General features: G+C 58.8%; 1 protein-coding gene across 3 annotated transcripts; it reads right to left on the bottom strand.

The window, feature by feature from the left end:
* Window positions 1-3,101: 3,101 nt before the first annotated feature.
* CDC42EP4 (CDC42 effector protein 4) lies at window positions 3,102-21,895 on the bottom strand. 3 transcript variants are annotated; one of them, XM_048818183.2, is made up of 2 exons: window positions 21,632-21,895; window positions 3,102-6,054 (listed from the first exon to the last, which is right to left on the bottom strand). In XM_048818183.2, exon 2 carries the CDS (start codon window positions 5,989-5,991, stop codon window positions 4,978-4,980), a length of 1,014 nt encoding a protein of 337 aa, XP_048674140.2. In that variant the 5' UTR covers window positions 5,992-6,054; window positions 21,632-21,895; the 3' UTR covers window positions 3,102-4,977. The 3 variants fall into 3 exon arrangements, with proteins under 3 accessions (XP_048674140.2, XP_048674142.2, XP_048674141.2); XM_048818185.2 differs by lacking the exon at window positions 21,632-21,895 and adding an exon at window positions 20,711-20,846; XM_048818184.2 differs by lacking the exon at window positions 21,632-21,895 and adding an exon at window positions 15,977-16,402.
* Between the last annotated feature and the right edge of the window lie 852 nt (window positions 21,896-22,747).

Raw genomic sequence — 22,747 nt, 5'->3', positions numbered from 1 at the left:
CGACGTGATCACCTATGCACACCCTTACCCTGTGCTGGGGCGTTTAGCTCCTGGAAAGTGAAAGGCAGCCTCGAGGAAGGTCTGAGGGAGACACTGCACCCACGAACTCAGAGCCTGCCCCTAGGGTGCTGAGATTTTAGAAGACATTGTTGTCTGGCTCTGGCAGGGAACCGAGCCGCCACGCTGCCAGGGACCGTCAGGCTGGGGCAGAGACGTTGGCAAAGGGGTCAGGACCTGAGGTCATAGGAGGAAGCTATGAGTGAGGAGGGCTTCCTCACCTGCACGGAGCTCCGGGGAAAGGGACTGCAGCATCGCCTGGGGATTTAAGGGAGGCTGGGATGGGAGTGTGGAGCAGGGAGGCAGTTTCTTGGGGGTGGGGCAGCCTCTTTCTGTCCTGACTAGCTCCTTGGTGCTAAGCAGGGAGAGACCTGAACCAACCCCCTGGATCCAGAGCCACCCCGCTGGCGGCTGCTCCAGATTCTGCAGCTTTGCCCCAGCTCCATTCACGCCGGCTGGGGCAGCAAGGCGGCCTGGGCTGGTTAGGAGCAGCGTCCCCTTTTCATACACGCCACTCATGAATACATTCCAGGCTCCCCCTGCCCTGGGAGACGTGTAACCCAAGGCGACATGGAACCTCCGCAGTGAGGTACACTGAGACCCTGGGCCTTTAAGAAACAACAGAGGGCTAACCGATCATGGAGCCCGGGCCAGCTGCTGCTGTTCTTTCCTCCCCAGAACAATAGGCCAATGTCCCAGCCCAGTGCTCCCATTGTATGGGCTGCTGCCTTGTGCAGAGATCCCGCATTGTGCTTGAGTGCATTTCCCTCACACTAGCCCCTTACCCGCCCTGGCTTCTTGGAGGGTTGGGTCCAGGCCTCTGATCCTGCCACCCCCGCTTTTCACGCTCACCCATTGCACACCGCCCCTTGTGGTTTGGTCTTTCTCTGGCCTCCCTCCTGCTTTATAAAGTGACGCTCGTACAGAACAGGCTGAGTTTCTACGTCGGGACAGACCAACAGCCCGGCTGCGCCCCCGGAGCGGCCATGCCCCCCCATCTCAGGCCTAGTATCTCCCCCCACCAATCAGCCTTGCCACTGCCCCTCAGTCCTGAGCCACAGTCCCCTGCTACTCCACCCCCAGGCTTCCCACACACACCGCTCTGCCAGTGCCCCTCACCCCCCAGCTCCGGTAGGGCACCTCAGTCAGCACTTGCCGCACCTCATTGCCTGCTCCTCTCTGCCCTTCCCCAACCCACCAGCCCCAGCTCCCGCCTCTAGCTTTGCCTGATCTCGCAAAGCCACCAGGTGATCTATCTCCCTGACCAACTCTGCTGAGGCCAGACTGCTTTCCCCCACACGTGGACCTCAGCCCATGCATCAAAGGGCCCATTCTCCCCCGTAGGCTGTTGGGGAGTGAGCCTGGCCAGCTGCCATGGTGGGGTCCAGCTCTGGGGCTCGGCTCCATGGCTGGGGCCAGGGCAGGAACTCCATGCTGGGAGAGGCGCGGGAAGCAGATAAACAGCCTTGCGGGGTGGAAGGTTATGAAATCAGCAGCTGACGTCCAAACACTGGCTGCGTTGTGCCCAGGCCCAGCTTCCCTGAAAGAGTTTCTTTATGCGCCGAGGCCAAGCGCGCCTCGGGGAGGGACAACGAGGCCGGAGCCTGCGAAGCAGTATCTGCAGTTAGAGCCACCCTGGGCCAGTTTCCCCTTTGGCTGGTCTCCGGTGCTCTGGAGCAGCCCCAGGCTCGGACGCGCTCGAGGTGCGCTCACAGCAGGGCTGGTTGCAGCAGACATGCCGGGCACTGGGCTGGAGGGGGGGGGGGGGTAGGTGGCAGAGGCTAGCAGACAGCACAACTGGAAAGGCCGAGAGATACATGCCGCAGGGGCAGGAGTACCACTGGCACAGAGTCACTGCACAGCACTTGCATCTGAGCAAGCTGGTGTTTCTTTTCTGGAGCCCCACAGCCCTTGCCCCGCCAGCTGCAGGCTCCAGGTTCTGCTTGGCAGCCTCATGCCTCAGCTGGGCAGGGATGGGGAAGGAACACGCCCAACCCTCAGGAGCCAGCACCTCATTCCCTCTCCCGATCCTCCCAGGACAGGCCCTGTTGCTGCACCCAGACTTGGCAGAGAGGAGCACAGCAGGAGACTACCCCCATGGGCACAGGAGAGCCCTGGCAGCGGTCCCAAGCATAAGAGTTTCTGGGGGGGTCTCAGATAAGCCCCGCAGAGGCGGAGGGACCCTTACCTGGTTGCAGGCGGTGCCAAGACCTGCTAGAGTCCCATGTTAAAAAAAAAGGCAACCTGGACCCACCACTGGGCACAGGGCAATGCTTGAAGTAGGCCACTTGGAGGTGGCCCCTGGCAGCACCCTGGAGGACCATGGTTCAGAGGCCAGCACCTGGCAGAGGGGTGGTTAAGAGCAAGGCTAGGCTCACCGTGTGATGCCAGAGGGAAGTGCCATGGCTTGTCGTCTGCTGGCTAGTCGGGTCTTTGCTTCCCCAGGTCCATTCTTCCGTCAGCCAGCTGATTTCTCCCACCTGTACCTGCCCCATAGCGGCACTGCTGATCCCCTTTCCCCTTCAAACATGTGGCCGCTACCCCTTGGAAAGGGGGTCCGAGCCAGAGGCCGAGTTCAATTGGCTGGGCTGATCTCTGCCAGGAGGAGAAATCCCCAGAAGAAGCAATTAGCCTGGTTGATTTCCCGCACCTCTCCTTCCACAGGGCAAGAGGCCTCTGCACTCCAGCAGAGGGAGGTGCAATGCCTCGAGCAGGGTGGGTGGATTTGCTGGGCAGCCCTGGGGATATTACCAGTAGGCATGGGAGCAGCTCCTGGTTGCTCACCCTCGGTCTCTGCCCTCTGTGCTAACCCCACCCTCCCCTGCCAGACAGAGGTTATGGAGGCACCCAGAGATCTCTGCCGCTTGATCGGGGGAGAGCCCCTGCAGCTAGGCCAAGTAGGGGTAGGGCCCAGGCTAGGAGAAGACATTTTCACCAGCATAGCAGAGGCGAGGCCTCAGAAATCAGGACAGGGAAGAGTCTCTGGGAGTGAGAGAGACAACATGCCCCCAGCCGGCATAAAAGACCCCCGAGGAGGCAGGCACTGCTTTCACTACCGTTTAATTCTGTTCTGCATTTTACATACATCATCATAAAAAAAACCCCTCCTCCATTCACCTGCACCATACAGCTCCGAGCACATGGGACAGAGCCCCGGTCACAAGGTAAGGCCATGCCACGCCCCAGGGCGCCCTGCCGCCGCTTTCAACCCCGGGGGGGGGGGGGGGGGAAATCTAGCGCAAAACAACATTTAAAAAGAAAATAAGTTAGAAAAGGTCCAAGTTAGTGTTTTATTGCTACCCGCGAGCGTGCGATGTGTGGAAGGCAGGGCAGGGCCCAGGGGGTGAGGACACATCTCTTCAGCGTGGTGCTGACAGCCCCGCGTCCTAGATAGGATGGTTCCCCACCCCTAGTCAGGCTGCACCTGGCAGCTCTTGGGCACAGGAGCGTCTGCCCAGGGGCTATCTCCCTGGGGAGGAGACTGGGCAGAGGAGAGCGAGTCTGCGTCTCCTGCACACGCTGCCCATTCCAGACCGCTGGGCTTCAGGACGCTGTGCCAGTGCTCCAAACCCATTGTGCCCACGTGTGCAGACTGGCGAGGGGCCAGACATTATCCCCCTAAGCTTTCCCCCTGCCCGTCTGTTCCATTCCTGCCACCAACACTGGGCTGCAGCTGCCTCCGGGCATCCCATCCGCTCATGCGGCGGAGGAAGGGCACTGAGGGGTTGGGGTTGAGGGCAGGCCAGGGGCCAGCCAACATCTCTGCCCCAGCCCTGTTCATCCGGATAGCAGGGGCTAAGAGGATTCCCCAGGAGGCACCTCCAGCTCCTTCCACCGTAACCCTCCACACACACCGGGTAACAGCACCATAGTCATTGGGTCCCGCTAGCAGCGTGCCAGCCTCCGTTACACCTCTGCGTCATACCGTGGCCAGGGGAGCAGGAGGCATGGCTGGCATCGCAGTGCCACAGACATGATGCTGCTGCAGGGGCAGGAGAGGGTTTCTCAAGAGGAACCCACCAGAGAGGAGGTCTGGGTCCAATCTGTGGGAGCAGCTGTGGCAGGCTGCAGGGAGCCCATGTCCCTGAAGGTGCCGCAACATTGGACACTTAAAAAAAGAAAAAAAAAAGAGTAAAAAAATCCCTTCCCCTGCCCCTGGAGCTGCAGGCCTCCCAGCGCTCTGCCCAAAGAGAAGTACCATCAATTGCAGGCTCAGAAACCGCTGGGTTTCCAATGCCATTTCACTCTACAATATGCAGAAGTCTAAACTCTTGAACCAAGTACTTTCAGACTGGAATTTCCCCTCATCCGCAGTTAAAAAGAGTTACAAGTACAAATCAGAAACCAATGAAAACACAAGGGGGAAAATATATATTACTAAGGGCACTGGGGCTGTAAGCCTTGTCCTTGTAACTGGACTCTGTATTGCTTGATGTGGGCAGTAGATCAAGTTAATATCCAAAGTCCAATAGAAATGAAAGAATGTTTCCCCCTTGCAGTACACACTGGAGTTTTCTTCTGGGAAAGGAATAGTCTCCAGACTGGCTAGCGGGCTCTTCCCCTCTCCCGACTGCTGTTCTTCCCCGGCTCGCAGAGATCGACAGCCTTACAGGAAGAGGTTCTTCGACGTAATACTATGACTTTAAACCCAAGTTTCTTCCTCTCCCACAGCGACCTCAAAATAGCAAAAACTAACCCCACAACATCTATCTTCCCGTTTCACGGATTCACCCAGTCCCTGGAGAGACGTCAAAGAGGAGCTGAGGGGAATCTGGCCACAGCCCGGGGGGAAAAGGGAAAGGATTTAAGAGTCAAGTGTCTCCTGGAGCCATTTCTTCTGACATTGTCAGTTTCAGGTTATCCCTTCTTGTGCCCAAGCTACCGTAAGTTAACACCAGACCCGTCGGATCAGCCACCTGCCTACACTCTGATTTCGTCGTCCTCCTCATCCGCGAAGGAGAACTCTCTGTTATGCTGTTTGGGGGGGCCGTGCCGGGCGCCATCTGGGATCCCGTAGCTCTGCCTTTCGGGAGATGGGCGGTGCTCCTCCTGCCCCTGTGCTGTGCAGTTAGAAACCGAACTGCTGTCCCTGCTGCCCTGGCTCCGGGCAGAGTCCAGGCTGTAGGCCACGGCCCTGCTCTCATCCTGGCAGGCTGGCGCCATCAGCAGGGAATCTGGCAGGGGCTTCCTTTCCTGGCTGAGCCGGTGGGCTGCAGGTATCCTGGTAGGGCCTCCATCCCGTTGGGGCTCCTCAGGTACCATGGCGCCAAAGTCTTCGTCCTGGTCCCACTGGTCTTTGTCCATGATGCTCAGGACGTCCCCCAGCATTGAGGGCCCCAGGTCGATGTGGAAGGACATGATGGACTCGGCATGCTTCATGCCATAGCTGCTCTTCGGCACCACGACGGGCAAGTCCGCCAGGTCCCCAAAATCGCGCTCATCCAGGCCGGGGCTCTGAGGGCGGGTGGCTGCACCGTTGGGGCGCGGCTTCTCCTCTGGGGCGGCCGCCTCCTCCGGGGCCTTCTTGACAGGGCTCGAGGAAAGGCTCTTGGGCAGCTTCCCGGTGCTTTTGTCGGCCTCCTTCTCGGTGAGCTGAGGCAGGGAGACAGCGTTCTTCACGAAGATGGCCGAGTCCCGCAGGGAGCCCAGCATGTCCCGCCGGTCGCCGCGCGTCACCGACTGCGACCGCTTGCTGCTGCGGAACTTGCGGGACAGCAGGCCGGGCTTGGAGGAGCCCAGCTCCTCGGGGGACTCCGGCTCGCCGGCCTTGCTGTTGAGGAAGGAGGTGTCCCCGAAGGCGTCCCCGGCTCTGCCCACGTGCATGGTGTGGCGGAAGTCGCCCAGCGGGGCGCTGATCATCTCAGCCGTCAGATCCGCCCGTGAGCGCCGCTTGGAGTGGGCCGAGTTGGAGACGAGCTGCTTCAGGATCGGCATTGTCCCGGCAAGGGGGGCCGGGCTGGGCAGCGAGGTCTCGCTGTCCTCCCCCGCAGCACTCACCTAGAGCACGGAGAGAAGAGAGGGCGTGGGTTAGTCTGGGGGAGCCAGACAGCTGGTCATGCTGCCCCACCGGCCCCTTGGGGCGCTCCCCACAGGAGCCATGGCTACCGTGTCCTACTCCCTGCGCCACTGAAAGTATTGGCCGCTCTACAGAGTACTTCTCCCCCGCCCCCACAACCCAGAGCGGCTTCTCCCTTGTCGGGCCAGCCCCCAGCCCTGTTTCCTGCTCAGCCCCCTGGGGCCGGGAAACGTGCATTCGCTGCTGGAATGCGCTGGCCCCGAGCCGCTCAGCTCAGCATCAGTGAATTCGAGAGTCTCTCCCCTGCCCCCTCCCTGCAAACAGGCCTCCCCTACCTCCAGAATCTCCCCCCCCTCCCCCCCCGACTGATACAGGAGAGCCTGGCTCAGTCCAGGCTGCAGTCCCTCGCCACCAGGCCCCCTTCCTTCCCATCCCGGTGTCGGAGGACAGAGACCGAGAGGGTATGGGAGGGGGAATTACACCCACCAACAAAGTTAGCCTCAAGCAGCTGATTGCGCAGGGCAGGTGAGCTGGGCCACAGGAACCGGAGGCTCAGGGGGACAATGTTATCACCAGCAGTGGGCGCTGCTTTGGAGAGGCTGTCCCTGCCCCTGGGAGCGGTCAGCAAAATGGGTTTTATCCACCAGTTTTCCAGCCTGGCAGATTCCCCCAGCGTTGGAGCTGGCAGCAGCTGCCGTTAATCACGTTCCAGCTCGTTCTCCGACCCTGCCCTGCAGCGTCACTTGGATACAGGGTTTGTCTCTATTTCCTGGGCTAAACAGCCATGGACTGATGTGGCCTGCTGAGAAGCCACCACGCCCCACCCCCAAGCAGTTGGCTCCCTGCCTCTGTCAGTTCACTGAGGGTGCTGGGATTGTGGTAAAGTTTCCATCATAATTATTGGGGGTAGGGTGAAAGACAGTCATGCTGCACCCCACGGCACAAGAGGGGCTGCCCACAATACAGGAAAGTCACAGCAACCCGGAGCTAGAGGCAGTTAACATTCAGCAGCCGTGTGGGAACAATCCTTGCCCTGCTCCAGAGAGGAACGTGAGCACCAGAGAAACTGAGGCAGTGAACCCAAGGAGGGGTTTTGAGGAAGTCAGAAACAAGAGCCTGGCGTGCGCTGCAGAACTGGCTGGTCAGGATGGTTCACCCCATTGCGGCCCTGCGCCTCTTACTGCGGGCAGGTGGCGGCTTTGTTCGAAGCCACATGGAGAAAATGCTTTGGATTTTTCTCACGTAAAGCAAGCAGCGAGCAGCGGACGCTGGGAGGAATTGGAAACAGACGGCAGGAAGTGCATGAGGAGGGCTGGAAAATGGTGAGAGGCCCCGCGAGCTCAAGGCTGCTCCACGCAGCTAAGAGAAAGCCAGTTGCCTTCAGTCGGAGGGAAAGGGGCTCAGAGTTTCTGGGACCCAGGGAGAACTGGTAGAAAGGATCCCTCCAGCTCCCCACGCTGCTCTCTTGGGGCTTGTCACACCAGGGCTGGAAGGCCGCGTGAGGCCACCACATCGAATGGGAATTATCCAGAACACAGTTCTTACCCTTTTCCATCCCCGCCCCCACAACGAGCTGGGAGCTAGCCCAGAACCCCGCTTCCTGCTATACATGGAGGGGGCTGTGGCTGGCTGGCTGGGAAAGACAGACTGCTCAGAAACAAGAGACTGACCGGCACGGGCGTGTCTACCCTAGGAAGTCTCCCCACTGCACTAGCATGGGTTCAGCTCCACCAGGGAGAGCACTTAGTGCAGACAGGGTTTAACCCCCAGGATCTAGGTTTGCTCTGAGCCCCACCAGCCAAGGCTTCCCCTGGTTGAGCTGCCGTGGCAGGAGCGTTCCCAGCAGAGACTGGTGCAGACCCAGGCCGAGATTCTCAGCCCTGGGCTAGCTGCAGCCCCACACGGGTGGAGGCTGGGGAGCAGGATGATGGTGGAGCAGCGTTTGCAGCGTTCCAGGAGAGAAGATGGCCCCGCAGGAGGCCAGAGCTCCCTGCTGGTTCGGAGCAGCATGACCCAGGCCCTATCTCCCCAGGTGCCTTGGTAGCAAGGGACAAAGGACACATTTCCTTTCCACCCAGCCCCAGGGGTCCCTAGAGCCGCTGAAGGAGCTGGGCGGCCAGTGACAGGCCAATCACTGCCCCCCGTCCCCAGTATTCAGCATGACGAGCCATGCGGAGTGGGGCAGAAAGAAACCGTCCAAGCTGCCCCGGCATCTGCGATGCAGGGGGAGCTATCCTGGCTCCGGCTCCAAGCTGAGTGGGCTTCCATCCACCGACCTCCCCCATCCCGCTGCATTTGGCTGCGTGCACTGGATTCCTTGGCGCTCGGACACAGAACTGCCTAGCAGCCAGCGTCGGTGGAAGGGGGATCCCCTGGGTCAGAGCTGGCTTTGCTGGGCTCCGTGTGGGGCTGCGCCGGCTTCCACAGCCCTACTGAGAGACCGAACCACCCCCAGTGCTCCACGCCAGCTCCTCATTTCAGGGCCCCTGCACTATGCTGCATCCTCACAGCCAGATTATCTAGGCAGATGCTGGTGGCGGAGGTTGGCTGGGAGCACAGGGGCTCGGACAATGTTCTGCCCTGGGCAGTCTGTGCACGAAGCAGCCAGGACTGGAAAGGCTGAAGGCGGGATCGAGGGGCGCTGGCAGAACTGCAGATGGGGGCAGACTGCCCAGTTCTCCCTCCTGCCCCCTCACTGCCTGAGTCATGCTGCCTAGTGACTGTTTAAGCACACCCCAGGGGCTTGGGGCGATTCCCTGGCCAGGGAGCTGGGACTTTCCCAAGAGGGGTTGGCGATGAGGCCTCCGGGGGGGGCGCCTGCATCAGCAGAACTGGAAGCTTTCCCCACTGCGGGCTAAGGTCACACGCCGCCCCACGACTGGTGCGGAGGTAGCAGTTTTGGCTCGGGAGGGGAGGGGAGGGGAGGGGAGGCAGATGCTGCTGCGGTGCAGAGAGAAGCAGGTCGTGACTGGAACGCAGATGGGCCTCAGAGAGAAAGGGAGACACACACATGCATATACACAAGGCAGCCCTATGTCCTTCTGTTCCGCTTCGATTCAACCATCCTGTAGCGGATTTGAAACCCCCCCTCCCTATCTTAGGGGCACCCAGCGACACCCGTCCCCAGTTAGAGGGACAGGCTCTCTAGCTCACCAGGGTGTCGAGATGGTCTCCTGGTGTTTCTGGCTTTCCACATGCCAATACCACGCTCACAGCCATGGCACCAGCACGCCAAGGTGCCTGCCCTTTGTACCCTCCAAGCGCCTCCTCGAACGCTTCGCAAGACCCGCGGCTCAGGACGCAACGCGAGGTCGCCAGAAGCCAGAAAGTGGCACATGGGAGCTGGACTGAAGGACTAGGCCAGAAGTCTAAGCAGCTGGGTTCTCCCGCCCCCATACTCTCCCTCCAGGGACCCGTCTGTTAGAGCAGCGCGGGAATCGAGCTGTAGACGTCCCAGAGGCTGAGGCCGCTGGGACTCTGGCTAGAAAGATGCAGCAAGAAGCTTTGGCAGACCCCCCCTCCCCCCCGCTGTTTTGGTTGCTACGGGACAAAGGCTCCTTTCTCTCTACCCCTGGGGGTGGGGAATTAAGGGCACAAGCTGCCCTGGGCCCACATGAGAGGGCACAGGATGCACCAGAGGCTTGTTTCCGCTCGCTGATCGGCTGTCCTGGTAGCCTTTAGCACACATCCCCCCCGTTGGAACAGACTCGCAGACTCTGAATGTTTCATTTAGGAGCAATAACTAGCCCAGAGACACCAACCCCGCTCTGCAGGAAGCAAATGCAGGGCGTCTGGCTCCACGGGGAGGGGAGAGGAGAGCAGGAAGGGTGCGAACATGCGTCCTCCACTCCCCACAAGCCCGGCTCACGCGAAGCCACTGTACCATTTCTACGAGTGGCGCCTCCTTAGAGCCCCACTGGCCTGCCGAAGGCTGTGGGGCTGCCCGCCCCACGGGGAAGGGAGCCACGCTCCAGGCACCAGAGGGTCACCAGCACTCAGCAAGAGGTGGCCGCCTTGCGTGCCCATCTCGGTGCCCCTTCACGCGAGGCAGTTCTCCTCCCTGCTCTCGGCAGTGCTCTGCCTTCCTTCCCCACCTCTACAGCATTAACCCTGCCCCCTTACCAGCCTCGGATTCCCAGCCCCACGGCATCCCAGCCTGCCACTCTGCAAACACAGTCCAGACCCCAAACTTTCCCCTCCAGACCCCTGGGGCAGAGTCGGCCCTGCCCGGCTCAGCCGCAGGGAATGGACGGAGCTGCCTTATGTTCACCCCCAGAGCAGGGCTTGGCAGAGCAGTGCAGGGACTCTGGTTAGGAAGATGGGGTGGGTCTGCCCCCTGGCCAGCCCAGCCCGCTGTGCGGCAGCTCTTCCAACAGCCGGAGTTCAGGACCCCTTTGGCCTCCCGGTACGCAGTGGCTCCAGCTCTCACGTGCTCCAAGCAGCGCTAAGGAACGGGGAGATCAGCAATGGGGTACGGAGCCTTTTGCTGCCAGGCAGCCGGTTCAGATCCGGCCCAGCTCGGCCGTGCCCCCGGGAAGAGACAAGATGACTCTGCAGAGGCTGATGGGATACAAGTCGGGAGCTTCAGAACAGCTCTCTGCGGTGAAGTAGTGACACCACCTGCCCAAGGGCCCTCTCAAAGCTGGCGGTGATCGGCCCTCTGCTTGCGAGTCTCAGCAGAAGACGAAGGACTGGCTGTGACACAGGAATGCCACTGCCCTCTGGCTAATATGCAGGGTCCCTCCAGGCCAGGTCTCACCCACAGGCGCAGGGCATGGGATACCGGGGGTCATGGGGAAGCCGCTCCCCGTGCTGCGCTGGAGAACTTCAGCAACCAGAAACATGCTCTTGTGGTTGAGGCACCAGGTGAGGATGAGTTGGGTTCAATTCCTGACTCCGCTACTGACTCCCTGTGTACCTTGGGCAAGTCACTTCACCTCTCTGGGCCTCCCGCCCCACCCAGGAAACGGGGAAAATGAGACCGCCTGTCTCCAATCCTTTGTCTAGAGGGACAGCAGCAAAGCCTTGTCTAAACAGACAACTAGAAAGTCTCCTTGGGACCTGGATGGTCTCTCACTTGTGCAGCACCCAGCACAACGGATCTGTGATTTCAGTTGTTGCCTCCATGGTAGGAATCAATCTTCCGGGCTTTCAATCCAACACCTGTTCTCCACACACTGAATAACGGGATATACAAGAACTGGCCTGCGCTTGGAAGGTCCTCGGAAGCCTGTTCTCCTTGCACTTTGTCACGGAGTCCCTGGGCGATGCTCTGGAACTGCTCCCCATGAAGCCAGGCAGGACTCTGGGGCAGTCTCCTTTCTGGGAGCAGCCTGTCTTCAGGACACACAGCTCATACGGCTTCCACCTTCCTGGGTCTGACCTCGGAGCATTCAGCATCCTCTGCCCCTCCGTGCGCTTCCCACAGCGAGTCCGCTCAGGCGGGGCTCCTGGGGAAGCCAGAGGGTCCTGCATCCCAACTTCGCAGTCAGACGTGACTCTCAGCCAGCCAGTAAAACAGAGGTTTATTAGACAACAGGAACATGGTCTAAAACAGAGCTTGTAGGTACAGAGAACAGGACCCCTCAGCTGGGTCCATTTTGGGGGGGGCCCATGAGCCAGACAACCACGTCTGCCCTTGACTCCATGTCCCAGCCAGCCCCAGACTGAAACTCCCTCCAGCCCCTCCTCCTCTGGGCTTTGTCCCTTTCCCAGGCCAGGAGGTCACCTGATTCCTTTGTTCTGCAAAAAGAAAAGGAGGAGTTGTGGCACCTTAGAGACTAACCAATTTATTTGAGCATAAGCTTTCGTGAGCTACAGCTCACTTCATCGGATGCATACTGTGGAAAAATACAGCATTTTCCACAGTATGCATCCGATGAAGTGAGCTGTAGCTCACGAAAGCTTATGCTCAAATAAATTGGTTAGTCTCTAAGGTGCCACAACTCCTCCTTTTCTTTTTGCGAATACAGACTAACACGGCTGTTACTCTGAAACCTTTGTTCTCCAACCCTTTAACTCTCACCTTGCAGGGGGGAAGGGCCCAGGCCATCAGTTGCCAGGAAACAGGGTGTCGGCCATTCTCTGTGTCCAGACCCCTGCACGCACCTGCCCTCTAGGGCTCTGCAATGATCATACACCCTTACCCCACCACCTAGATACTTAAGAAGTACCTAGGAGAAACTGAGGCACCCCCACACTATTCAGAGGAAACATTAAGAACAGTCCCACTTCGTCACACACTTGCTCTGGGGAGCTGAGCCACCCAGAGATCTTAGCCCAAGGGCACCGCTCACTGACAGAGTGGGCTGTTCCACGGCGGGCACCATCCTACTCTTCTTCCATTTGTTTTACTGCCACTGCCGGACAAGCTGGAGGCCCCGCTCAGAGCTCGCGCTGGGCTTCAGAGGGTGGGAAGCGTTCCCCAGACTGTCCGGCCTCGCTTGGCCACGGAGCGCCCGTGACGGGCACGAGAGAGCCGCCAGTTCCTGAGAGGCGGAGACTCCGGTGGCTGTGCTCCATGTGCCTTCCCTGGGGCAGCCAACAGCGACCAGAGTCTCCTCTCTTCCAGGTTTCTATGGGACAGTCCAGTTTTGGACCCAGCTGCTCAGCCAACTGGACGTTCCAAGGTGCCGACATCTGCCAGACCCAGAGAGACGCTGTCACAATGCAGGGGGCCCCACCAAGGCTGGGGCATCAAGACCTCGCCTTCAGAGTCTGCCCTGTTGGACTAAGTGAGAGAGGCAGCATCTGTGTAATGGATTCATCCACCCGCTCTACAGAGACAGAGCCCCGCAACAGGCCGCAGCCAGCGCGTGCTCATGAGCCGACCTGGCATCCACTGAAGTCTGCTCCGTTTGCCCTGCTGGAGCAAAGTCCTGACGCTTTCTCTGTTACCACTTCCCCAGCCCTGCAGCTTTCTAGCTGGCCCCACTCCCCCCTGCTCTGCGTCCCAGCCTGCCCCGCCCTGCACCATTGCAAGTTCCCCTGCTTTCCCCCACAGATACAGGGTATGTCTACACTGCAATCAAACACCCGCAACTGGCCTGGAACTCAGGCTGCGGGGCTATCAAATTGTAGTGTAGATATTTGCGCTCTGTGGGGCTCTGGGATCCTCCCCAGCCCGAGCCCAAGTCAGCTGACACAGGCCCGTGGAGGGTGTTTTATAGCAGTGTAGACATCCCCACAGACACACCCTGCATGCTCCTCCATTGCTCAGTCGGAGCAGGGCAGACTTCCTGCTTTGCAATCACTTCCATCTCACTGCTCTTGCTTCAGAGAGGGTACAAGGCTCAAACTGTTCTCCGGCTTCCAACAGGTTATTAAACAATAACCTGTTAGACAATCTCTCCCCACAGTGCCAAGTACTTGGGCGCACAGCTCTTCTGAGCAAGGCTGCAACTCCCCCCGCTCCCCAGCGTCCTTTGAAAGGTTACAGAAAATTAGCTACACAGAACATGCCAAGTGCCTGCCCCTCCCAGGCCGTGCAGAGGAATCAATCCATCAGCCACTTTTGGTACTTGTGTGTCCCCCGTTGGTACAGTGTCTGAGCACCACACAAACTGACCTATCGATCCTTACAACACAGGCTCAGGTTCCTCATCTGAGCCTGCGTAACACGGGCCAGGGACCTGCCCCGTAATCCTTCCTAGAGCACACCTTTTAGGAAAAGCACCACCCTCGTGAGAGAGGCCAGTGCTATATTATCTTCATTTTACAAATGGGGAGCCGAGACATGGACGTTCCCTTCGTCTCTTTACACAGCAAGAGAGTCTCAGAGCCCGGATCAAATGACTCAGGCTGGTGGGGCCCACCCCACAGGGCTAAAAATATCCATGTCGATGCTCTGGCTAGAGCCTGGGCTCTGAGACCTTCCCCTCTTGCTGGGGTTCAGAACCCAGGCTGCAACCTGAACCCAAAACATTGACACTGCTCTTTTGAGCCCTGTTTTTCAGTCAGCTGACCCAGGCTCTGAGACTCACGTCTGGGTTTTAGGCACCGTGTAGACAGACCCAAAGTGACTTGCCACAGGAGGCTTGTGATAGAGCAGAGATTTGAACACCAGGCTCTCAAGGTGCTGTGCGTGGTATCTGAGAAGATACTCCATCTTCTGATTTCAGTTTCTTGGTTCCTATGCCTCACTGTACAGATTCAAATACTACAGAGTCTGTTACTGGACACTGGAGTGTGAGCATTTAGTGGCCGAGGAACGGAATGGGAGCCAGGACTCCTGGGTTCCACACAGTTGGCGGCTGGGTTGAAGTGCAAGTTGGCACTTCACTTTAATTTCTCTCTCTCACACACACACAATTAGCTTACACACTTCTCCTTTTGGTGTCAGTTTCCTACCCATAAACTAGGTTTAATGCACTCATGCAGGGTAAAGTCTAACCAATTCCCCCCTTGCTGGTGTGTCCGATTTCCTTATCTGTCACTAACATCTCCTCGGATTGAAAACAAAGCCTGCTTTTTTCGGTCCTTCTCCAGCCAGGAGTTACAAGTAATGGAAAAATCGTCTCGTCAGTTTCTAATCAGTTTCACTGTCAGGTTCTCATGCCCTAGCTCATTGCTGCATGCAGGGAGAGGATTATGCACTGGCCCACACAGCTTTTCCCTGATTTCATTTCTATTGACCTTCAGTTTCATAGAAGACATAGAAACCCCCCCCAGGCCAGCTCCCCAGCTGGTATACGTCAATGAGAATCCACTGATTTAAGCCAGCTGGGGACCTGGCCCAAACAGCTAACTGTGGGGGCAAGTTTGCTTCTTTAGCATTCTTATGAGACTTTGAAAGCCTTGGCTAAGAGGCAGCAGGAGACTCAAGTGTTACTGACGTTACTGAGTAGCTTTGCCCTCCTCCAGAGGCCTCCACGCTGCTAGGGGCCCAGAACAAGCCATTGCCTTCCTCCTCCTAGCTAGCAGGAAAGGGGCGAATTCTTAGGGCCTTCTCTCTCCCCCGGCAAGCTTCACTCTACAGACCATTGTGTAAGATGGGGGGGGAGAGGGGATGATTTCACAGAGTGGGTGACTGTAGGGAGCTCTTCTGCATGCTTCCACAGCTCTCTGTCTGCAGCCGAGGCGCTGGGCTTGCCTATGCCAGGAAGTGGGGGGGGAAGAGCCCCTTTCTCTGCTTCTTATTCAGCGAGGAAGAGACAAGATCCCATTACATTCCCGCTGCCGCTTTTATAAAAGCAGAAAACCAGCCCAGAGAAGCTTAACAGCCGCCAACTAATAATCTGCTGAGAAAGCGCAAGTGTAACCCGAGACAAAGTTAAAGACGCAATGCCTGCATCCAGGGGCAGGCGGCTCCAACTGCCCTCCCAGAGCACAGCTTCGCGCCTAGTGCCAAAAACCCATTTCAGAGGGTAGGTGGCTTGTCTGCACTGGCGGAACAAGTGGAGGCCAGAGGGGAGCAGAGATCAGTCACCTGGTCAGTCAATTACACCCCTTTTCCTCCCCCAACGCGGGCCTGCTAAATTTGCTGTCTAGGCCAGGGGGCCTCTCTTCTTTCTGAGGGTCCCCCCCCACAACACGCTATAAAAACTCCCCGGCCCAGCTTTGCCACAACACCAGATTTCCTGCAGATAAAAGCCAGGGCTGGTGTTAGGAGGTAACAAGCAGGGCAATTGCCCAGGGCCCCACGCCACAGGGGGCCCCACGAAGCTAAACTGCTCAGGCTTGATTCAACCCTGGGTGGTGGGGCTCGGGCTTTCTGCCCTGGGCCTCAGCGAGTCTAACATGAATCCTGCTTGGCGGACCTCCTGAAACCTGATCAAAGCCCCCCAGGGGGCCTAGGACCCCTGGCTGAGAACTGCTGCTCTAGGTGGTTTAGGGACTTGGATTGCAAGCTCCTGGGGGCAGGAACCATCTGTTCATTACGAATCCATTCTCCATTACACATACCTTGTGGCCTTTCACACCAGTGCAGCACTTCACACCGGTGCCAGCAGCTACAGGAGGTGCTGGGTGGGAGACTGTTCAGCCAACAAGTCTGTACCATGCCTGGCACAATCGGTCAGAGTCTGCAGAAGAGCAAGGATTGGAACCCAGGAGCTCCGAAATCCCAACCCCTGGTCCGTGCCATGTTGCCTTGCTTCCGCCCCATACAGCCGCACGGATGGCAGGCTGTCACACGGTGGCATGCAGGAGTGACAAGCCGGAAGTCAATAGCAAACAAGGGCATTGACTCTGGGCTTTCCTGACGCACTAACTTAAGCTGGCTCTGACTCGCCCCGTCACCATGACTCGCGCTCTTTTGCCATCCCTACCAAGGCTGGCTGGCTTGAAACGAGAGCCGCCAGCTTTGCTGCGTGTTTTGGTTCACTAGGCAGCGCCCTGAAGCTGGGAGACGGCAGGAGGTTCAACCCCACCCCCCTGCTTCCGTCAGACTCACTGGAGCATGGGCTGGGCTGCACAGTGAGAGTCCCATCTGAAACCTGGCGGAGGAAAGAGAGAGTCCAGGAGATGATCGGCCTTCTACTAGCCAACAAGAATCTCTGCTCACCCCCACCTAACCCCTTTACAGCGCCTATCTGCACACCTGACCTTAACACCCAAACAAAGAGCCACCTCCGACCCACAGAGCTACTAACACAGAATAGCTGCAGGTGGAGAGTTGCATAATCATCTTATCTCACTGCAGACAGAAGCTGCAATCCTGGACTACCCTTTGCCAAGCAGACCCCATCCCTGAAGACAGAGGCTCATCCTCCAGCCATCAGTGCAAAGACATGGGCGAAGCCCAAGACACCCATGCAGAAGAGCGAAAGGAGACAGTTTTGCCCCCTCCCTTGGAGGTGCCGGTGTAGGACTGACAGACTAGACTTTCAAACAGCTGATATGCCGAACCGTCTATCCATTTATCAGAAGCATCTGCAGCACCTATTGCAAAGCAGGTGGAAAATATCAGGCAGAGAAAATTAGATCCCTATCCAGAGTGTTTGACCAGAGGGAGTCAGGGATCTTGGGCTCTTGCCAGCATAATTTTCCACACAGACAATTAGCCTGTAGAACTCACTGCCACAAGATGTCACCAACCTGAAGAGCTTAGCAGGATTTCCAAAAGGAGTGGGCAGTTCTTTGGATGACAAGGATATCCAGAGTTGTATTAAGTACTAACAAAGACAATAGGAGATGGGAAAGGCTATAAACATTCATGCTTCAGGGGATGAACCAACCTCTAATTAGTGCGGGGAGGGGGTCAGGAGGAAACATTCCCTGGGGCAAGGTTATCCCTTAACTGTCTTGAGTTCCTCTGAAATATCAGATACTGGCCAGTGTCTTTCACAAGATACTGGACTAGACAGACGGCTGCTCTGCTCCAGCCTTGCCATTCCTGCGTCCCCATATTGTGGCTGGGCGGGGGGTGAGGAGCGAGCAGCCAGATTTCTCACAGCCCGTTCAAGACCAAGACAAGACAATTTATGTGTTGGGAGACTGAAGGCAGTTCAGGGATATCTCACCAGGGCCCAGAACAAATGCACAGAACAATGGGACCTGGAATGCAGCAATCAGCAGAAATCACTCATATCAGCTGAAGCCCTTTTAAACGATTCTCACCCTGGATACAATACAGTCAGGAGGGTCATTAGAGGATTCACCTGAGTTACAGAACCGCCCTGCTCCAGCCCCTTAGCAGAGGGCATGCAGCTTGCAGGTACTGCCTAGCAGCAGGGAAGGCAGGTCATCGCTCCCCTTCACAGACATCAACTGATGGGAGCTGCTGTGGCCAAAAGGTGGCAAACCCCAGCTCTGCTCCCAAGTAGAATCCAGCTTGGATTCCATCAAGACCCAGACTGGTTTGCCAATTGCTCGCCACATAAAGCATGGTCTGGGCACTGCTCGCTGAGAGCCATCCCAGGGCAAGGGCTCCGCTGGGGGTAGAGGGAGGCACACACCTTCCGACTGGGGGCCCAAGAGGGAGGCACTGAATCATTTTCACCCTGGACATCACCTGGAGTCAAGCCATGGTGCTAGCAAGAACAAAGATCTAGCACCAAACATGGCCCCGCCTCATGGCCTAGTGGGCTGGGCACTAGGCTAGAACTCAGGAGACCTGGGTGCAGGTCCCAGCTCTGCCCCTCCTTTGCTGGCAGACCTAGGGCAAGTCACAGCCCTCCCTGTGCCTCTGTTTCCCTACCTGTAAAACAGGGAGAACATGGGCTTGGAGATTTAGGGATGAAGCAGGCTATCAAAGAGCTAGGGATCATCATCAGACGCAGCTACATCCACGTTTTCACATGGGGGCAGAGGTCTAACCCAGACAGGGGCGAAGCTGCCGTTCATTCCCATCTCTCATGCTGCTGGCAGCTAAGCCCCTGCGCTGGATTGAGCTGATGAGTGCAGAGCAGATACTGCCCCAGAGCTCTCCGCAGCTTGGCAGAGCGCCAGGTTCAGAGTCCGCCCCCGCCCCCACGGAAGTCCGTGCACTCACTATGTCCCCTGGAGAGACATGGAGCCAGAGAGGAGCCCGAGCCTGGAAGCTCAGCTCCAGCCCCCTGAACTCAGAGTGCTCAGACTGAAGTCTCGATCTGGTGCAGCTCTAATGAAGACAACAGCCTGCAGACACCTTCAACTAGCCCCCTTCTCGCCCTGCATCAGTGCGGAGCACAGCCAAGGCCAGGGATGTTGCCAGACAACCCAACATCATCAGTCCCAAGCATTCCCGGAAGGGGCCAATACGTCACAGGGTGCAAGGTATCTCGAAGGCGCCTTTAACCAGACACTGCAGCCAATTCTTAGCATTGTCGCACTCTGGCCCCTCACTCAGTTATTCACAACTGATCCCGCAAAGATGCTCCCCAGAATCCCTTGCACTGGTTCCCACCTCCCTTTCCATGGCAAGGTGCTCCTGGCACCCCAGCTGGCAAGCAAGCTGAGCTGTGACTTCCCTGTCTAGCTTGAGGCAGGCTCACACCCATGCACGGGGGCAGAGGTCAAAGCCTGCTTCTCGCAGCAGGAGAAAGCAGAGAGGGCAGGTGGGGTGGAGAGAGGGCGTGATTCCTTGGCCTCCTATTAGTCAGTTACACCCACCCAGAGCACATTTAAACACATCAGACATTCCTGGAGGATAGGTCCATCAATGGCTATTAGCCACGATGGGCAGGGACGCAACCCTATGCTCTGGGTGTCCCTCGCCTCTGTTTGCCAGAAGCTGGGAAGAGGGCAACAGGGGACGGATCACTTGATGATTACCTGTTCTGTTCATTCCCTCTGGGGCACTTGGCACTGGCTGCTGCTGGAAGACAGGATACTGGGCTAGATGGGCCATTGGTCCAACCCAGAATGGCCACCCTTACCCCTCTGCACAGCTCTAAGGGATGGTACTCCTGGCATAGCCGTGGAAAAATCAAACCCAGACTAGGAGCAAGCTGGTCACCCACCTCCCTCTGCCAGCTGCGGGGTCCCCACCAATTAAGAGCTGCTGTGGGCCCCAGGGTGACAGAGGCCTGAGTGGTAGCTAGACAGACCAGGCCCTGACACCGCAAAGGCCGTGTTCTCCCAGCATCTATTTTGAACCCTTCTGGCATCCCAAGAAGGGCCAGCTAAATAATGCATGGTGGCCGGGAGCTGCCCCAGCTGACAGGCCGCAGAGCAGTTAAAGAAACCCAGGCTAAGAGGTGGAAGCCAAACGCCCAGCGCTGCAAAGATCAGATGTATTCTCAGAAGCGTTCACTGCTCAAGGCAAAGCCTGGCTACACCACAACCAGCCAGCGTGTGTTAAAATACAGCTCGCCCCATCCACACGAGGAGGAGTTAGCCCATTTGCTAGAATGACACCTGGTTAGCCTAGCGCCAACAGGCCCTGGGAGTTAGCGGGCATCTGGGGTTACAGTCTCACAGCTCAGCGACCACAGGAGCAGCAAACCCCGGGCCCAGCGGTTTGTTTTGCACGAGCCTGGGGAACTCAAAGCCACTCCAGAGTTAGCCAGAACAAAGTTAGCCATAATCACTCAGAGTCAGGGAAACCAACCGATCTCACTGTCCACCTCCCCAAGTCTGACAAAATCCACAGCCACAGCCTCTCTCCTCCAGAGCTTGGCAGGGCTGCTGGAAGAGGTAACCCTAGCAGGGCCTTTGTATGCCTGGGCCTGCAGCTCTTTGTTCCATCACCTTCCACTCCGCCAGCTGGGCAAGTGGCCCAGGGCCCCCAGTGAGGAGCGGCCCCTTCTCACGGGCACCTCTGGGCACTGGTGGGGGGAGGGCAGGGTGCAGGGGGCTGCACACTGGCCATTGTTTGGCCAGTGAGACGGGGGGGGGGGGGGAGGATAAGAAGAGAAGAGGAATCAAGGCTGATCTGGCAAGGCTGGGCACAGGGCTGGCACAGCCTGCAAGGGGCCCCTGGCACCTTTCTCTCCTCCTAGCCCAGGAAATCCCTTCCTGCAGCCCGTCTCTGCCACAGCCCCTCCTGGGCATCCCGGGGCGTTGGGGCAGGGCGCTCACAGACCCATCGGGCGGCGTGCATTTCGGTGCCTGCCCCCCGTGAAAGCCCGGACCCAAACAAACAGCGCCCCCCAGGAAAAGCCCCTCCCCGAGCGCAGCGCTTGGGTCTCAGCCACCGCCTGCCCCAGCGCCGGTTCCACGGAGCCGCCCCTCCCTTCTCCAGCGGGCCCCCCCCACCGCGATCAAGACACCTACTTTCGCCCCCCGCAGCCCCCTCCTCTGAGCGAGTTTCTCAGGGGAGCAAAGTTCCGCTGCGCCGCGGGCCCCTCGCTCGGCCGGGGGCTCGCCCCTCTCCAGGCGCACGGACAGCCGGGGCGCGCCCCTCGCTCCCCTGCACGGTGCCCGGCGCGCACGCCAGAAGAGCCGCAGTCCATCGCCCGGCCCGTCCCCACCCCTCCCGGCTCGCGTTAAAGAGACAGGGCGATCCGGACAAAAGAGCCCAGCTCTGGAAATTACCTGGGACCCCCCCCCCCCCCCCGCGCGCTCCCGGATTCCCCCGCCCGCTGGCTCAGGCCCAAACCCGGCAGCGGCGGGCCTCTGGCTCCCGGGGGGCGGAGGGGACCTGCGTGGGTTGGCGTGTGCCGGGGGGGGGACGGGTGCATCCTTTGCCGATGCATGGAAAGAAAGAGACGAGCCGCCACGGTTTGCAACCGCTGCTCTTCGCAGGCCAGGCTCCGGGAAGCACGTTCAGCCCGGCGCGGCGTTCCCTGGTTCTGGGCAAGGGCCAGCGGCTCTTAGTTTGTCAGCATTGACTTTGGAGGGGGGGGGGGGCAAGGTCTCTTTCATTACAACGGGCGGGGGGGGGGGGGACCTCCGCACAGGTTCCCGAGGAGAACCGGCTTGGACCATGTCCCAGCCCTCCCCAAGGCGAGCCCCGCTCTGCAGGAGCCGCCTGGAAGCTCAACAGGGACACCTCTGACCCGCAAAAGGCAGCCCCCCGCCGCCAAAAAAAAAAAAAAAATCTAATTTTCCTTGAAGCTGCTGAGCACAGAGCAGCACCGGGGGAAAACTCCCCCGGCACTAGCCCCCCTGCAGCCAGCGCCCCCCGCGCCGGTTGCTCCTCTCCAGCCCCCAAGCCTGGGGATCCCCCCACTCGGTGTGAGAGCCGGGACCTACCTCCTCAGCAGCCGCAGCCCGGCTTTGTTCCCGCAGCCCCCGCTCCCTCAGTGCTGCGCGCTGCGCTCCCGTGTCTCCATCCCATGGCCCTCCCCAGGCTTGTTCCTCCTCCGGCTTGAAAACGGATCATCCCAGCGCCCCGCATGCGGCCGGGGATGATGTCACGGCTCGGCCAGGGCCAATGGGGCGCGGCGGCGCCGCTCGGTTCCCCGTGGCAGGCAGGCGGGGCCAGCGGGAGGCCGCCTCGCCCCTGGGAGCCGGGTTGCCCAACGCCGGAGCGCCCCGAGTCATGATCAGCCGGCTCTGAACCAGGACGGAGAGCGGGGCAGACAGGGCGACACGTGCCGGTCAGTCAGGGCTTTCCCAGCAGCAGGGTGAGGCAAACCTGTCTAGCACCCCAGAGAACAAAGAGACACGGTTACTAATGCGAAGAGAAGAGGAGGACTTGTGGCACCTTAGAGACTAACCAATTTATTTGAGCATGAGCTTTCGTGAGCTTTCCCAAGCAGGGGGCTGTCTGCAGCCCCCTGGGGAGCCACCAGCAGGTTTCAGGGGGTCCACTAAGCATGGCTGGCTAGGGCCCGGGGCAGAAAGACCTGCGGGGGGGACTACAGCCCGGGGCCTCACCTGGGGCTGAAGGCAAAGCAGCTTGGCCGTAGCCCATGCAGCAGTGTGGGCCCCTGGGCAATAGCCCTGCTTGCTCCCCCTTAACAGGGGCCCTGGCTTTTATATGCAGAATATATGCGCCTCGGGGGCAGGGATAGCTCAGTGGTTTGAGCATTGGCCTGCTAAACCCAGGGTTGTGAGTTCAATCCCTGAGGGGGCCATTTAGGGATCTGGGGCAAAAATTGGGGCTTGGTCCTGCTTTGAGCAGGGGGTTGGACTAGATGACCTCCTGAGGTCCCTTCCAACCCTGAGATTCTATGAAAATCAGGTGTTGTGGCACAGTTGGACAGAGGAGTTTTTAGAGCATGGGGGGGGCTCAGAAAGAAGAAGGTTGAGAACCCCTGCACTAATGGATTCGTGGGTTCCCCTCTCTGTTAACCCCATGGCTGTCTCGGGGCTGGCAGTGAGTGTCTTCGGCTATGACGTAGAGTTTGTGAGTGTGTATACACA

This window comes from Caretta caretta, chromosome 14 (assembly GCF_965140235.1).
Source record: "Caretta caretta isolate rCarCar2 chromosome 14, rCarCar1.hap1, whole genome shotgun sequence".
In the NCBI taxonomy this organism is placed as follows: Eukaryota; Metazoa; Chordata; order Testudines; family Cheloniidae; genus Caretta; species Caretta caretta.
This window is presented reverse-complemented; position numbering and strand designations above follow the sequence as displayed.